At 36.9% G+C, this 18,584-nt stretch overlaps 1 protein-coding gene across 10 annotated transcripts in view; it reads left to right on the top strand.

Moving 5' to 3' along the window:
- CCSER1 (coiled-coil serine rich protein 1) overlaps window positions 1-18,584 on the top strand; it is a 735,753-nt gene that overhangs the window by 141,736 nt on the left and 575,433 nt on the right. For all 10 annotated transcript variants that reach the window (XM_065691921.1, XM_065691927.1, XM_065691936.1 and 7 more), the window contains one exon: window positions 10,267-10,360. In XM_065691921.1, the coding sequence (XP_065547993.1) occupies window positions 10,267-10,360 (94 nt within the window). The remainder of the gene's footprint in view (window positions 1-10,266; window positions 10,361-18,584) is intronic.

The following is an 18,584-nucleotide window of genomic DNA, read 5'->3' as shown; positions in this document are numbered from 1 at the left end:
AGGGACAGTTGTTTTAAGCATCAAAGAGTTTTGAAAGTACAGGGGAGAAGTAACAAAGGCTGTAAAAAGTGTGCATTACAAAATTTCAAGCACAAGTGATTGTTCTTTCTGTGAGATTGAGATACCTCTTCAGGATAGAATGTTGTATTTGGTATTGGTGATGTTAAAGCTTGGTGAGCAGGTTGCTCTGATGCCTGAAGTTCCACATTCACTGCCCATTCAACTGCAATAACCAAATAATTCTGTCTTCTGGAGCTATAATTGCCATTACAGTTCTTCTTTTAAAAAACAGAACAAGACAAAGAAAGCAGACAGTATGCACTAGTGGAAAAAATGACATTTGAGCAGAAGCCGTTCTCAAAGAATGATTTAAAACCCTGTTTACCAGAGCAGCTGTAGGCCAAAGTTGCCATGGAAACAGAAAGGATTCAAATAATATTAGCAATGGCATATATATTATGAGATTGTATTAACGATGGTATAGTAAAGGGTTACTTGTGGTTTCATTTACAGAGCTCACTTTTTAGTGATTTATCACCAATATTACAGGCTACAAATTAGAATTAGAAACAGAAGGTTCGGCCTTGAATTGGCTAATAATAATATTGGGAGGGAAAAAGTATTAAATTTTCTTGTTACTAGATAAAAAAATATTTTACTTATTTAAACATAAGTCTAGGAGAGTTTTGAGGGTTTCATATATATCAAGTTATTAGTCTTTTCTTAGAAATAAAATAATGATCAAGCCATGAAAGAGATTATTTTCATTTGGCACCCAAAATTGCTGATTCCAGCAACATCGGTGATACAACCAGACCGGGGACATTTTGAGCAGATGGTATTTACAATAAGAATCGATCAGTTCTTGAACTTGGTGCCACATACGTACCTTTTCCTCCATTGCATTTCAGATATACTGAAACCCATGCTAAACAATGTTAGTCCTGTTTGGGGAAATGGGGCTTGAATTCAGCTGTCCTTGCCGGATGAATGTGGCTGGTGCTGGATGGTGGCAAAAGGAGAATTGCTTTGATGTGGTTTGTCAGAAAAGTAATGTTCTTTTAAAGCGGTTGCCATGGTTTGCCCCTTAGGAGTGGTAGTGGTTTATCAAGTTCATAAATGCTAAGGTTCTCCCTCTTGTATTCCCTGAATGTAAATGTTTTTTGGCAGGCAAATCCTTGGTAGTTGTATGGTTGTATCCTTTACTTATCTGCTCCACCCTGCTGCCTGCCCCTTCGCCCCCACACCCCCATACTACTGGCCAGGAAAAGGCAAATATGAAACTGAAGGTTGATTAGGTGTCATAAAGCAGTTTTTGACCCTTTAAATGTTGGCTGAAGCATTGACTTGGGTGCTGTCAGGACACAGACAGGAGTTTCTAGCTGCCAGTCTCAGTTGCCAAAAGGTTTAGCCCTGAATTATATGTTTAATCTGACAGGGTTCAGAAAAATTTACTTGACCAATCCATGTGTTGAAAAACCTGTTGCACTTACATCTCTGAGCTTCACAGAATTGTCTAAATGATGTCCTATGTAAATGCAGGATAGAGATACTCGAGGAGCTTTTTCTGCGTTTGGTGGAAAAATCTGGCACATGAGATGCAGAAAACTTTCCCAAAGCTATGCAATGATAATGACTGCACTAGAACACTTGCATAGCACTTTGCCTATTACAAAAGCTGTAAAAACATTAACTAATCCACAAAGCAAATTATGTGTTGCAGATGTATCTCTCTGCTGGGAGGAAAGCATATGTGTGTATGAGCAAGGGGAAAAAAAATCTATTAAGGAGGCTTAATTTGGGCATTTTAAGCTTTGTTGCATTTCTTTGTATTTTCATAGTTTCTTAACAGAGGATTTTTTGGTTTTTTTATCTCTAGGATTCTGCTAATGAAATTATAGATTAATGTATGAAAAACGTAGGCACCTTTTTCTTTTTGAGCACAGAAAATCCAATTGTCTGGATTCTGCTTACAACCAAAAGGAATCTGAGCATTCTAAAATTATGTGAAAGAATGGCAGTCAGCAAAGTGCCTCTCTGTCTGAAATGATACTGTTTTTTCTTTTGTTCACAGACTCAAACCTCAAGCTTTCTGGTGCATATAAGCTTGCACACATTCTAAATGTAGCTTTTAAATTGATGTTCTGTTGCTAGATACTGAATTCAAGGTTAGGTGATTGCTGTCTTTATCAACTTTGTCAAGAGCTGATATTCATCTGTGGTTGACTTGAAGCTGGATTTATTAGATTACTTTAATAGATGCTTAAAGTACACTAAATTTTAAATGCTGAAGGCACCTGTTGCCTCCCAGTATTCTAAGAGCTGTTTGTGCAGCTGGCCTGCATGTTGCAGGTGGGTGCACACACATACATGTGTGTGTATGTAATTACAGGAATTCAGGATGGCTGTCATGGGGCTTGTTAGGAGACTGCCAAAGGAGGCCAATTTCACTGGGCTATGGGTACCAGTGATAATGTTGGTCTTGACTGTTTCCCTTCCTGGGGCTATGAACTCTCTGGTGCTGAAAACTGGAGCCAAAGTGTGTTGCTTCTTCATTCCCCATCTTTGCTCACTTGTCCTTGGTGGTTTTGTGCTTCTCAGCCTCCTCCCCAAAAGGAAAGGGATTTTATCTGCCTCTTCTACATGTCACCTTATTTTTGGGACCAGGACTCTTTCTGGTTCCTTCACATACCTTTCCTGCCTGTTACACTGCTATGCCACCTTTGTTGCCATCCTGCTGGGGTTTTTTTTTTGCTTGCATGTTTTCCGGTATATAATTTGTGCAAATGCGCCAATTCTCTTAAGTCGCTGGAGTTGCATGTTATTTGTGTATTTTGTGCTTAGCAGTGTTATAAAATACTTGTATGTTGTTACCAATTATGCTGTTAGTGGCACTGCTATGTTACAAAAACTGGCTATTGCCCCTTCATTTTAGTATACATATGGTCTGAGTTCAAGGCAAGCAAATAGTAAGTGTGGCTTTGGTTACTCCTGAAAAGGTGACTCCATTAGCATTCACAGGTGCTGTCTTAGAGGCAGGTTACACTATGGCAGTACAACTGATGCTGCCAACCCATGGCTCTCAGCTGCACGTTATCCTCACCAGTGCTGTAGTATTCAGATGACTAAACAGCAGCAAATGTATTCAAGACCAGCTGGCAGCATCTACAGCTGCTATGTAGGAAGAGAAGGCCTTGTAGGTTTGTCGTGGGAGGTGGGCTAGTGATCTCTGGGTACCTACCATATGATCCCTATGCATGCCATCCCAATGGCAGGAAAGCTGATTAATATGGGGGGAGTGAACACTGGTGCTTTACATCAATGTGATTATTTGCTTGAATGAGTTTGCCTGTGGATTTCTGAAGGCAGGTGCTATTTCTTGCTGTCATTGGACCCTGACTGACCCTGTGGCTGGATAGGAGCATGGTCAGCTCCTGTTCCTGCCACTGGTGGTTCTTGATCTTTGCTGTATTACACTTCTGTGGCTTTTGCAAGCCGACCATATTGTGGCAGAATGAGCCCTCTATGGGTGAGTGCAAACTGAGATGTGTTATGAGAGTCCATTAATTATAATCACTCAGGCAAAAGGAGCATCATTGCAGACATTGATTTAATGCACAGAGGGAATTGAAAGGGCGGAAACAAAAATAGGATAGAAAATACTGCACTTCCCTTACACAGCTGAGAGTGTGCATGCAAAGCATCGTTAGAAGAATAGTATGGTGGATCTGAGCTCCGTAGTTAGACACTTCCCTCCACTGGTAATTTTCTGCCTTTAATTCCTAAGGGCTTATTAATTTAAAGTATAAATGGATTTCCACGTGTTAGCTACAGAAAATGTTCTTACCACACGTTACAAGATTTATTTTTCCCTTTCTGAAGTCTCTAGTTTATTAAAGCATTCAAGTAGGGAATAATATGCTTTTTGGGTGGTGCTGTTCAGGAAAAGAGAATGCTTTTAAGCTGCTCTTGGTATATGAAAGGCATCCATAAGCTTTACATTTGATACAGAGATTTTTAGGTGGTTGGCAAGGATTCTGTGTTTTTAAAGGTTTTTCTGTTGCTGGGCTTCATGTACTTTTATTTTCCCTTTGAAGTATGTAGGAGAGTGCAGAAGGGGAAATACTTCATTATGTCCATGAATTATTCAGGTATGGTTCTAGGAGTTAACATTACTTTAAATAGCTCAAGGTCTTTCTTTTTCCTTGAGTAGATCTCCGTTTTAATTCTCATGGTGATTGTATGCCATGTTCCTTTGCTGAATACAATTTTGATGGAGTACTACTATCTTTTGGCAATCTCTAGAAATCATTTCAGACTTGAAATAAGTATTTAATTCTGATCTTTTGCAGCATCAGATATGCAGTGACCCAGAGTAGATACAGGTGAATTGGTATATATATGACTTTATAAAAGAATGAAATTATTCTCCCTAGGGTGTTTCCCGTGTGCTCTTTCAAAAGTGTCTCAACTCTCTTCATTTCTACAGTGAAAGAAAAAAAGAATCCATAATATTAAATACTAGCACTCTATTATACATGCAGTATTGGGATCTTATAAACCATATTTATTACATCCCCATTTCAGTGGGGAGGCATGAACGGTAAGTCCTTACATTTAGAACAAAACAAAGAAAAAAAAAAGATATTGATATCTGTATTCAGAAAATAAGAAGAATAGCACAGAGGAAGATGATCAGAAAGGTGACTAGAGGTCAATATGGAGAGAAAAGAAAGCAAAACAGAATCCAAAGCATTTTTTTGAAAAGTGGGGGTTTAAAGTTTTCTTCTTGTAGTTCTAAAAATATCTTTGAAAATCTGGTGATTGCTTGATCAAAGGATATATTGAAGTTTAAAATGTAGTCAATATGTTCAAGTTCATGACAGTAAGGTTATATCAGTGTATGTATAACCCTAATTAGCTTTCAGTGACTTCTGTAAATACTGTCGTCAGCCACCTATGTGTCTGATAGAAATGTTTATGAGCTGACCAATTGCAAATATGTCATTGCTTCAGTCTTGTAGTTTCATTGAGTTGCTCACTGGACCTAACATTCTCAAGGTCCTTGAACAATGTCTCAGCAATAGTCAAGGTTTTGTTGCAGTATCACTATATTGTAATGAAATGGAAATCTTAACCACTTGTGTGAAAGAATCCTGAAAAACACTGGAAGATGCCAGGTGCCGGTGTCAACCTCTGTGTGGATACACAAAAGCACTGGGTAAAAAAAAGTCATCTATATCCCAGAACAAAATTTGACAAGGCTGAATCTCCCTCAAGATACCAGCATAGAAGATGAAACAGAAGCCATTGAACATCATATTCACTAGGGACTGCATGTTAATTAGAGTAAAGTTACAAAATAGCGTATGCAACTCTTCAAAGATGCTGGTTACAACAGAGAACCTGTGTCTGCTGCCTTTAAAACTTTGCTGTTACTTTATTATTTCAATGGTATGAGAGAAGGAAGCCTGGCATAAAAATGTGTGAAAACATCAAAAAATGAATCTTTTGATGGGTGCCATTGATTTCTGGCTGTTTCAAGCGTGCAGATTTGTCACCTAAACCCAATTATTCATGAGTTGCAAATATTCAGTTCTACATGGATTTACCGTGCTATGTTTATATGTATTCTGCAATTGATATGATTTTGCTAAGTCCATTTTGGAATTGAATTGCATTGCTTAACAAAATAGTATGCTTTAGTGTATTTATATATTCATATGTAGGTTTTATTGTAATTTTTGGGAACCAGACTAGTCAGTTTTTAGAGGTGTGTACTCCAACTCCATAAGCAGTAATTTCACTAGGTATTTATGTGTGTGAGTTGGTTATTTGTAATAATAATTAAAACCCCACATAGTAAAGGGACTTCGTAAAGAAATGTTATGTGGTTTTCGTTTAAGCCTAATATTAGATTTAAGACCTATTACGTTGGGCATTTAATGTGTTTTTACTACTAAAGCTGTTTTTATTTATTCCAGCTTTCAAACTTACTAAGTGATGTAGTCTCTGAGCTGGAACAGGTCTAAAAATAATGAAATACTTGAGTATTCTGGAAAAGGACTTCATGTGTTCATGTATTATTCATTAGATTTCCTTTGAGTGACTATAGGAAGGGAAGCTGATAAGAGATCAAGGTGGAGATAGGGAGGGAACTAAGGTAGGAAGATCACCCTTAAGCAAACCTGAGTAAACGTAACCATCCAGGTACACACTGTCTGGCTGGGAGGAACTGTATGTCTAATGCAACTCTATCCCTCTAATGTTTCAGCTGTTTCTGAATTATATCTGTTCAAATCACTGCATATTTTTCAATAATAAAATGTTTCTTGGGTCATATTTGTTACGAATGTTTCCGCCTAGTCATGTTTACATTGAGTACCATTGAGTTCAATGGACTTTTGATTAGGATACGTGGTGGTTGGATGAAAAATGGCAATTTATACTTCTCTTTGTTGACGAAAGAATTTTAAATATGAAAATTGTTATTGAAACATTACTAAAGGCTTTCAATTTTCTGCTGCAGCCATAATCAGTTACCAAAAGCAGCCTGGAACACTGTACAAATTAGTGCTTTTTATTCTGAATTAGTAATGTTTAGAATATCACTGTTAAACACTTGTTTAAGTGGAAAATTGTTTAAATAATGCTGGTAGTTCAACAAGTCGAAGGTGGAAATAGTTGTAGGTAAACTGGGGCTGCAGCCTGTCTTGACCAGGAAAAACTGAGAGATGTGGGCAAATGACTAAGTGTATTCACATGTTCTCACAAGCTATGATCAACTGGAAGGAAAAAAAGCGCCATCATGTTGATTCTAGGTCCATTATAAAGGCAAAACAGTGGTAGAAGTCAAGCAGACACTAGAAGTAGGAAATACATCATAAGGCTTCAAAGGGGTTGTTACAGAGTCAATAAAGAGGTTTTTGCTGCAGTTTCTGCCTTGACTAAATGGTTTGCCTCCTGGAATAAATAAAAGATATGCCACCATAAATAGACAACAAATGTTTTCTTGGGACCTTGACTGAAACATTTGTTTCTTTTACTTTATGTAGCAAAGCCTTGAAACTACTCACTTTGAATGCTCCTTAGAACTTGAGCTCTCTTTTATTTTCTTTTATTTTCTTTTATTTTTAAATTAGTTGCGTTATTCTTCTGCAGCAACAGTGGTGAGGGGGAGAGCGAGGACAAGGTCAAGAGATATTAAACTTACAAAGAAATTGCAGTTGCTGCTAATTGTCATAGCAACAAAGGAATACTTGATCTTGGTAAGGAGGCAGTGGGATAGAGGTCGTTGGTGTGTTCTCGCAGAAGTACCGTACTGTTCTGTGGCATTAGGAGAGTCATTCTAGGAGCCTTTTTCTCTTATATTTTCTAATTACATGTTTTCAGAAAAGGTTAGAACAGGGTTTTTTTTTTTTGTTTGTTTGTGGGGTTTTTTTGTTTTTCCTTCATTTAGGATAGCCCAGGGAACCTAAGTAACACTCTGCTTTGGTGTGCTTTTGTGCTTTTTTGTGCACTCATGAGTTGATTTCTGTGTTGTATGTGTGAAGGACCTCACTGGCAGAGGTGGGTGATGAAAGCGGGAAAGCAGCTGGACTGACATTGCTGACACCCCTGACAGGTAGTGCAGCTTCCTCTGCCAAGCCTTATTCTTGTCATGATGGACAGTAGCTGCTTTAATTTGTTTATTGCTGGTTCCGTGATTGATCCTTTCTAAAGAACAAATGAACTTGGGAAAAGAGAGAGACTGTCTTCCTGGTGAATGAATACTTCCAAGAATGGACCTGGGAGAGTTTTATTTTATCAATTCAGCTTGCCTACTGTTTTTGGTACAGGCAAAGAGGTTGTAGGAAAGGAAAGGGAAGGGGTTCATAAGTGTGTTGGGAAGGCAGCTGGGAGCCCTCAGCTCAGGTGAACAAGCAGAGATGTTTCTGTGAGGAATAGGATGCACATCAGACTCACAGGACAGAGGATAGATGAAGCACAGTTTGCCTCCACTCTGAAAGTTACTGGAAGTGAAAACCTTCCTGAAAGACAGTAACAAGAGGAGATTTGTATATAAACTTTTTCCTTTTGGTCCATCTAATCTGGTGAAGTTTCACCAAAACTTAGAAAGCTGCAGTTCTGTTTGTGTTTTGTTTGGGTTTTTTTTCCAAATAAAATAGAATTTGTTTTTTGACAGAGGCTGTGGATTACTACATTTTCAGAGGCAAAAGCCCAAGATTTCAGACTGCGCCTAAGTTACTGCACAGGATGTAAGAGATGCTCAATTAGCATGAAATCATACTCCTTACTATTGGTATGGCTTATTGAAGGATGCATAGCATTAATATCAGTGTGGATTCAGTTGGTCAGCTGTAATACAGATGATAATTTTAAGGTAAAGAACCAACCTTTGTACTTAAAACATACGAAATGTTTTACCTTCTGCCTCTACTGGCTTGAAAACTTTTTAGCCGTTGCTTTTAATTTTCAGAGATTGTTCTTCTGGACTTTGTCACCAAAATGCTTTTCTTACATTAATAAAACAATATACAAACAAGGTACGTTTCCATTCTCTGAGATACCCTTTGATCAATCTCAAGTGCGCAATACTGTCTAAATTTAAAAAGGGAGCAAAAATCCCCGAAGTCGTCTTTTGTTTTGTTTTGTTTCCTTATGTTCATCTGCTCTTTCCATAATCATTGATTTTCCTTCCAAAACACAGCTGGTAATAACACTTGGACTGAAGATACTTCAGTCATGTCAGGCAGTGCTTTCGGAATCTGCAAAAAAGAACAGAGAACAAATCTTATAAGTGTCTTGCTGTTACTATTTTGAAAGATATTTAGGTACTAAAGGACATGAAAAGAGGTTTTTGATCTCCAGTGCTTCTTAACTAGCTCTGACAGTGATTCAAAAGTTACTTAAGTTTTAGGTTATCTGTAACATTGAGCAATGAGTGTTCTCCCACTTCAGTTTAATACAGAACACTCTTTCTTTAGGTTTGTAACCATTTTTAGTTTGGGTTTAACATTAACACAGATGTGGAATAGGAAAGTTTGTGTCTACGTAAGTATCAAGTACAGTAATCTGATATAATGCGCCTGCATATTGACATATATATGTGTGTTATTTTTATGCTTTTGTACTAAGTAATAATATGTAATTTGATTATTGAAAGTCTACATTTCATCAGCGTGAGTGAAAGAAACAGTCACTATGAAGAAGGCTTGTCAGCAGCTCTTTGAGTTAAGACAGAGGAAGTAAGATAAGTGTGCTTGATGTCACTGTAATGTTCATGTGATATATATTTTCCTTCCATAAAATACTGCTCACTACTTATGTGCAGGTCTCATTACTTGACAGTTTTCACTTTCTGTGCTTGACATCTGTGCGTAACAGCATTAATAGTGGGTTCTGTGTCTCAGCAGAGGTTTTCTCATGGTAATGGTAGGTCAGGGAAAGAATGCAAGAAAACATCCTGATGTTGCCTGTGTTGTTTGTGAAAGAGTGAAAAACAGACTTGAAGAAATAATTACTCAAAAGGGTTGAATAAGCTTGAGTGTGAATAACAATTATGGGGAGAAAATACTTCAAAGAATTACAATAACATAAAATACAGTTGTAATTGAAGTCAGGAAGGGCTTTGACAAGTTTAAATGTATAGTGCTGTTGTATTTCTCTGCTTTTGGTGCAGCAGATTGCTATATAGAGATCTTACAGGCAGATTGATACTTCGGGATGATCACCTGGCCTCTTTTGCACTGAATTCCTAAATGTGTGTCCCTTTAACTCTTGGGTATATATAGCAGTAAATCTCTCTTCAGAATATATTGGTAAGGGCAGGCAGAGCTTAGAATTCAAAAATACAGTACTGATGCTTCTGTGTTGTGTTAAAAATAAATTTTTAGTGGTTCATAAAAAGTTAGGATTAAATTTTGGAATACACAAGCCAATCATTGAACAGTACCAAAAAAAAAAAAAAAAATCAAGTTACACAGGTGGTACTACTTGTACTTCTGTGGATTTTTTTATTTTTTTATTAAATCTTTGATATCTTGCAAAGCCAGAGAATGGTGACTAATGCATTTATGCATTGTACTTGGACAGTTGTTTCGTACAATTTCTCACCAGTCCAGTGTCATTAAAAAAACTTCTCTAGCTCCTGCTTAACTGTGTTTCCCAGATCTGATTGCTTATGATTTTGTGCAGAACAGGTTGGTTAACACATCTGTCTAAATGCTTTTTTTTTGCTTTTTTTTTTCTTTAAATCTGTATTAGGATGTTTTGAATAACTTGGGTTCCTGTGAGTTGGATGAAGATGACCTCATGCTTGACTTAGAGTTCCTAGAAGAACAACATCACCATCATTCTGGTAAGTCAGATAAATACTGAATATCTTCAGTGAGGTATAGTTATTTTTGAAATACAAAGTGTATTCAGTACAATTACTTGGAAATAAGATATTGTTCTATTGGAAGGGGAAGAGCAGTATGCATTTTGTAGTGTTATTTCGAAATCCTTTTGCCATTTAACAGAACAATGCACTTTACACTACATTTGAACTTTGTATGTTCAGTTACGAAATTGAAGTGATTTGTACAGCTTTAAAGTTCCTGCACCTGTATGGTTTTCAGGATATTTAAAATGACCACTGCCTACCCCATGTGGTTACTGAAAATAGGTGATCCTATTTTCTGTGTGCAAGAATAACATGTTTCCAATGAAGAAGGTTTGATTTGAGACAGGAATGTTACTTGATCCCCTCTCTCATAGTTGGTTAAGGTGCTGTTGCAGTGCTGTGATGAATAGCAATAGCTAAGGTCAATTCGCAGTGTGTTAAGGATGATTTTATAATAGGATTACACAAAGTCTTGGTAAGTCTGGCAGCTGCAATGGGGAGTCCTGCATTTCCTTTGGCTGTGACATGGGATGGTGTATGGCCTAGTTTGTGAACAGAAAAACTCCTGCAAACTGTAGGGTTTAGAGAGACTTAAAATGTATCTGAGATTTGTACTTGATCATAGGTAGAGCTTTGTGTTCATACTCTGTTGCGATACTCTGCTATGACAGTGACATGCTTTTAGGCAGGAGTAATTCTCTTTTTTACCTGCAGTTTTCTGACCCTTCTTTCTTCATCCACCTTACAGGTATCTGCTATAGGTACCCACTATAGTAGGTATATGTAGTGCACATTCATGCATGTGTCTGTCGTCTTCTGTTCTGGTCTCTACTTAGATGCAAATATAGCAGTAGTTACAGATAAACTGCTTGAATTATGCTTATGTTTCAACTGTTCTGTATATGATAATTCTGTTAATATATCTGAATTATCTCTATAATAATTTTATTTAACCATCGTATTGTACTTTTTAAACCTGTTTGCGTATCTACTCAGAGGATAAAATATCTGTTCCGTTTTATTTGGTAGGAAGCAAAGTAGCTAGAGACTATAGAGTGTTGAAGCAGCAATACACGTGTGATTATAGTTCACTAAATTACTTGCTGCTAGGCTATAACAAACTACCTGCACAGCAAAGGCCCTTTCTAAACAGTACTGAATAATGCTATTAACTGGCTACAGAAAGTAAACTGTGAAGAAATGTGGGTCAAAAAGCTTCAGAAACAAGCATTATATTTTATGAGGGATCATAGTTTTTAGATTTATTCATTCCTTGGACCTGTTGGAAATAAATTAACTGGCAGAACCATTTTCCATAAATAAACTTCCCTAACATGTTGCACTTGGCCTCACTTGTGTTTTCCTACTTTTTCGTATTTCTAAAGCACTTAATTAAAAGTGATTGAAAAGGTATGTTCAGTATATTATAAAGATACATAGCAGCTTCTGAAACAGCTAGGATTGTAATACCTAAATGACATTATACTTGATACAGTGTAATGTCTGAATGAGATTATACTTGATAGAAAATTAATTGAGATGTGATACTACACATAACCTTTCTATTCGTGGCCCATTATCCAGAACAAATGAGATGCTTTTAAACCAGAAATGTATACATTGTCTTTTAAAGAATAGTAATAATTTCTATTCTGAGCAGTGATGTAAAAGACACACATTGCAGTATACATGTCTTTGAACATGGGTGTTTATCTTATTAATATTTGCTCTTATTTATTGGTGGTGGGTCTAGCTGCAAAAAAATAGGATTTTCCTAGTTATCACTGTTGTTTTTGAGTCATTCATTTGGAAGGAGTTAGAAGGACAGAACCACAGTATAAATTGGCACCATTTCACCCAGTAAAGCTGATATCTTTGTACAGGGTTAGGATCTGGCACAAAATGTTTAGATGTAGCTGGTTGTAATTCATCATCTTTATTCATGTTAAGATACTGATAGGCTTAATTTTCAGTCTCTTGGCATTTACCTGTCACTAAAGTACATAAAACCCTAGAGTTAGTTACTGACATCTAAATGTTTTTGGCAAGTTGCTTTTTTGATTTCTATATTAAGCTGTGATCTGATTCCAGGATTTAAGACTTTTCAACAAAAATTCTTTATAGTAATTCTGAATTAACACATTCTCTGTTTTCACTTCTTGGTTTCTTTGTTTTCTCTAATAGTCCTCTCCATTCGTACCTTAATAGAATTCTTCTAAGCTTCCTCAATTGCATTATCAAATATTATTGATGTGATTTTTATGAGAACGGGAACACAGAAACGATCAAGTGATCATGTCCAAGATATACAGCCAGTTTAATGCAGAGCTTCAATCTTTTGTAAACTCACCAGATAGGAAGTGATCACATTTAGGGGTATGCATATATAAGCTATTGCAGATAACTGAGAAGCAGTATTTTTTTTTTTTTTTAAAGATGCGTAATCTTGGTCCCTTCATAAACAAGAAGTAAACTGAATACTCACTGAGGATGAGCCAGTACTATTATGGTAGAATTTATATTCTAATTGAATTTGAATAAAACTAAGGGGCTGTTTAATTCTTTCAGTTGTGACCAGCCTGAAGAGTACATGCTTTTCTACAGTATATGCTAGTGGCCAGTTTGTTGGACTCTTTGTAAAGGCCTCTTTAAGACTATGTGCTTGATAGTTTACCTATGGCTTGCTTCACCAAAAATCATGAAAGACAATCCCAGACATATGGACTTGTGAGCCTCCTCTTCTCTGTTGGAACATGCTGTCCATACTTCTCTGTTGGTACATGCAATCCATAGGATTCAGTTTGGTGTTATGACAACTTTACATATTTAAGCAGTTTTGTAGCAATATTTGTTTAAATGCCTAAAAAGTTCCTTATGTTTTGCTAATACTTGAAAGGGATCTGTGTAGCTGACAGCGACACTTGTATCGTACTGAAGTCAACTGGGAGCTAATGCATGTGCTTCTAGATCTGTTGTGGAAATAGAAGTCTTTGTAAGTTTAAAAATATAACACAAAATGCTGCTTTTTGCAAGATAACCTTAAAATCGTTCTCTTATGGAAGTCGGGGTCATCAACAGTACTATGACTATTTGTAGCCTAATAAAAATCCTGTTATTTTGCATACTGATGCTGATTGTATTAATACTGATATATATATATATTATACTGAATATATATGATTATATGTAATACTGATTATAGCATTTATTTGGTTAAGGCCATCAGTTCTAGAACCATGTTGCAGTTTACTTGTGCTCCACTTTGCCCCTTATAAGGAATTCTGTGGGTGGTTGCTGCAGCGGAAAATGTTCTAAGAGAAGCTTCATTCGGTATTTTAACAAATAAGTTGAAATATGAAGAGTTCTAATTGGAAAATAATTCAGGTCTTTCTCTGGTTGTTACAGAGGGATAACTAATGAATGGGGCAAGTTCATACTCTACAAGGACCTATGAAAATCTGTAAGAAGTCAAATGACATGATGTGGTATTAGCCTTCATATTCTTTGACTTGAATATCACAAACTATTTCTTGGTCGCAGGGCTGTATGCAGCAAGCTGTATCACTGAAACAGCAATTTTGAAGCGTAGTTCCACAGTCAATAAATACAGTTGATAGGTTGGTTAATGGTGAATTGAGAAAGTCTATTAACTGCCATTAGGAGCTCCAGATTTTTAGAGACTCCTGTTAGTTATGGCCTGATTTACAATAGCTTCTGTTTCTAGCTACCGTGGTTAAAAAGTACAGTGTTTGCTAGGCTGAGCATATCTTTTTGACTTTCTACTGAAGTTGACAATAATAATTTAACAAAATAATTGTATTGATTTACCATAATTTTAGTGACCATTTATGAATGGAAAATAAGATACTGTTGGGAGGATTTCTGGGATAAATGGCTGCTAAGGAGCAAGTTTTAAAAGAGGAGCTAGGAGCCAATTGGCAGGCGAGGAGCCTTTCTTCCAGAAAGTGGAATGCTGTATAAATTAAAATACAGAGTTAGAATGGAGAAAGAGACAAAGATCTGCTACCCCTTTCATTGTTGATGTTTTTTTTTTAATTTATTACTCCAACCCATTTTTCACCTCTGTTTTTGTTCTGTCCTCTCAGCTTTGCCCTAATGAGCTGTTTGTCCTCCAGCAGCATCCTCACGAAATGTGTTCCTGCAAAAGGGCACTGTGAACCTTGATAAGTACTAGAAAATTAAAAAATATCCGTAACTTTTTCTATAACCACACAGTTGAAGATAAGGAGATACCTGCAAACTTCATGTAGGTGCCTCTAATTTGAATGTGGACTTCTGTGCTCTGCAAATCTTAGCGCAGCTTTAGAAGTCTCCAGCTCCCTCATTTCTGATCTCTCCCTGAGTTTACTGCATTAATCTACTACTTTTGTTTCTGTTTAAAAGGCCACTGCCGAGATAAACAATGTGAGACAAACATTTTATTATTTGTAACACAATTGTTTTTAAATTTAACAAAATAATATTTATATAGTACTCAGTGAATGTAGAGTGCTGCTGCGTACAAATGCAAAGCATTAATTGACTTGATTCACTGAAGTTTTTGCATACTGTTCTTAATCTGGAATGTTTAAAACTAAGCATAATATGACATACATGATGAGCCTTGAGCGTGCCTTTTTATTACTCTAAGTAAATTGGACTTTTAAAATATGCTACAGTGTTGATTTCCTGTTGTAGAATAATGAAGTTAGTGGTTTCGGTAGCAGCAAACCACTGCTGGTTTATAGAAAGTGACAGCATTAATTTGATCTCATTCAGTTTCCTTTTCCCAGGTGAAACATGACTGATTCTGAGTATTGATTATGTATAAGGAAGACCTATATATTCAGTGATATGAACAGTGGGGAATTCATTTAAGTAATGCCCATTCATGTTGGGTGAGTTGTACACTTGTTTTGTGCCATAGCCTATTGAAAAAACAAATCCTTGATTTTGTAAGGTTATTGTTGTCATTAAATGATGACTGCAGTAAATAGTAGCCTTTTCTTAAAGTTCACAAGGCAATAGATAGCCAAGGTATTTTTTAAATTTCTTTAACTATTTGCCATAGGTGTCATAAAACTGGTGCCCGTGTGTCTTTCTACAAAGATGTATGTGTGTAGCTGGGATCTGTAGCAAGTGGTCCTGCTGAATTCAGGGGGTCTGCTCCAGGTACCAGATACTAAGCACACACATGTGTCAGCTCCCCATCAGGCTCCACACTATGTAGTGACTATTCATGAGTGCGATACTGATTATTTGGATACCCTGACTGGCCTGCTGCATTCATCACGTGGTTGCTTGGATGCTTGCTGAATAGTTTTGAATAATGTAGCTGGCTGTAATTTTTAGAAGAGATTTGTCTTTGGATGGAGCTTAAGCCATTTTGGATTTAATGCCTCATTCTCATCTGTAAAGCAGTGATCCAGCATATTTCAGAAATTATTTGTCTTATTTGCTTATTTGGGAAAAAATGAAGTAAAAGTGGAAATGTGAAAGGGCATTTTAGCATCCATCTAATTATTGTTCAGCTCAGAAAAAACCACTTTCAGGGACAGGGCACATTTTGTTCAAACCGAAGACCATCTCTGTTAGAAGCTTCTGAAGTGTCTGCTTAATTCTGTATGTGGTAATACATGTTTTAGTACTTGCTTGAGGCTTAAGAATGTAAAAGAATATATGTGACTTGAGAAAATGACATGGTGGGAGTGGCTTTTATGTGCTATATATGTTTTCTTCTGTTACTGGATGTTGAGGAAGAAGGGCCTGTTCTTGGTGTAGCTTTTGTTAATATAACTGAAAGGAATGAGCATATGAAGTTCTGATGTAGTAGTATCACTCTTACAATGTAACGCTTGCTTGTATATACCTAATAAAAAAGAGAAAAGTAGTTGTTAGACAGATGCTCTTTATGTTGAAACTGTAATGCTCTGGTGTGGTGTCGGCTTAGAACTGTCAGCAACAAGCAGGGAGAGGCACGTTTTAGTGAGGTGGTTGGAAACTGTGGGCTCCAGTCTTTGTCATGTGTTTGTATTAGGTTGTTTTTATATAGTGCACATTACTAAGACCCAAAGCGTGTTTGGGCCTAGAGTACCCTCTGACCACACAAATGTTTGGATTTCTTAATTCAAAAAAATATATTATTGATTTGACAAACTACTGTATGGGTTTTGCAAGCTTCCAAGAGCAAGGTAGAAACCTCATTTTGTTTTTTGAGGTGGATGCACAACTTATGCTTATTTAAATGTCAAATTAGTTACGAGATTATGATTTTTTAGTAACATAATTACGTTAGATACTAGCAGCTTTGCCAATAAGAAGGCGGTATTCTTGTTTTTTAGGAAGTAAGAGTCAGGAGTTTTTATTGTATTTCTTTTAAAGCTAGATAGCCTGCAGATCAATTGCATCAGTAGCCAGTCAAACTGAAGTGTTGGTGTAATGACCCAGTGATATTAATTAGGTAGTTGCTGAGTTGTTTTGCATGTGATGAACAAGCTCTGTGAAAATGCTGTGGTGGGTTTGGAGTTCCTCCTGTGCCTATTAATTAAATGCACTAATTATTTTTATTATTTTTTTTTAATGGAGGGTAGGACTGCTGAGCAAAACCCCTTCGGTGTTTTGGGTGGTTTTTTTTGACCAGGAGTGGGAGAAATACATATGCTATAAAAGAAATGTACAGAAAAATTCAGTGCTGATACTGGGTCATTAACACAGGTGGTTACAAACTGTAAAATAGAAATAAATTTGCTTGCTTATGAAACGTGAAAGATCATCTAAATGCAATAAGAGAATAGATAAAACATGTTTTTTTTATAAGTTATCTACTCTGGCAGCAAAACCCCAAAAGCCAGCTCCTCACTTATGGTGGATCAGCTGGCATTCATTGAAACCAAAGTGTGTTAGCGTGCCTGAAGCAGGGGCCTTGCAGGGTGCCTTTGGCTCATGGATCAGCCCTCAGCCAGCCAAAAGGTGGCTTTTGTTGGAAGCCTGGAGTCGGCATCAAGTTCTATGGAGTACAGTGTGGGCAGCAAGCTCTGGTACTACCCCTGCTGTTGTTTGGGTGGATGGTATCTCATTTTGTAAGACAGTGGCACTGGCTGGCACAGAAGCTCAAAAGGGGCAAATACCAATTGCTGGATGCTTTTCCTGATATTTCTGGCAAAGCAGACCTGCTCCAAAGCAGGCGTTGTCTCTGAGAGTCTGCCAAAGTGCCTATGTAGTCCATTCATGTTTGTCAGTGCAAGGAAAGCAGACTTTTCAGTGTTTTTAATTTGCCTTTAAATAGAGAATAGGAAAAAACCCCAAACTATCCTAACTATACTTTTGTCAGACAACTGCTTAGAAACAGAGATAAGAAACTTAAGTAATTTGAATGTATTGCTTTACTCATGAATGTATCTTTGGCAACAAATTATGTTTCTGTGTTTAAAAACAAGGACATATTTTGATTTTTAAATGGAACTGGGCACCCAACTCCTTGAGTTCTCTTGAAAGCTTCACCATTCCGAAATGCCACCTTTTGAGGTGTATATGTTACAGAACAGGTTAAACGAGGGCAACAACCCTTTGGTTTTCTGCTTGATATATGTGATTACATTTCGGTTTATATACACAGGTTTTGAAGAAAATAGACATTGTGACATTAAAGTAACAAAGAAATCTGTGTCTCTGCTGAAAAGGAGGTTCACAGATTATGTAGCTCAGTAGCATCTTGCATTGTCACTACAGATTTTGGACAATAAGATAATGAAAGCACAATGAGCACTACTAATAATGAACGTAACAAAAACTGGTGCGTGACTTAGCTACATTACTTATATCGCTATATAATAACCTGATAACAGTGTGGCCAGCCTCATTTCATGTGTACATCCATTTTCCAGTGTGGCTTTGAAGTACGGAATGGAGAGTCACATGCACTAGTTTCTCCATAACTAAAAAAGCTAGAAACAGGGATTTTTGTGTTTTCAGAACAACCTATGCTACTAGGCTACACATTTTCCCTGAAGCATTGTTAATAAATCTTACACAGTAATGAAGTAACTTAAGGTCTCTAGAGAAATGAAATAAAACTTGCAATAATCTTAACTGTTCTAACCATGATCTACAGCTTCTGAAAGAGCACTGGCGACGGAAGAATGGGATTTTTCCAGGCTCTGCAGTGGAAGAATAGGTAGCATTATCAAATGTGAAAAGC

Source organism: Lathamus discolor, chromosome 1 (assembly GCF_037157495.1).
Source record: "Lathamus discolor isolate bLatDis1 chromosome 1, bLatDis1.hap1, whole genome shotgun sequence".
In the NCBI taxonomy this organism is placed as follows: domain Eukaryota; kingdom Metazoa; phylum Chordata; class Aves; order Psittaciformes; family Psittacidae; genus Lathamus; species Lathamus discolor.
This window is presented reverse-complemented; position numbering and strand designations above follow the sequence as displayed.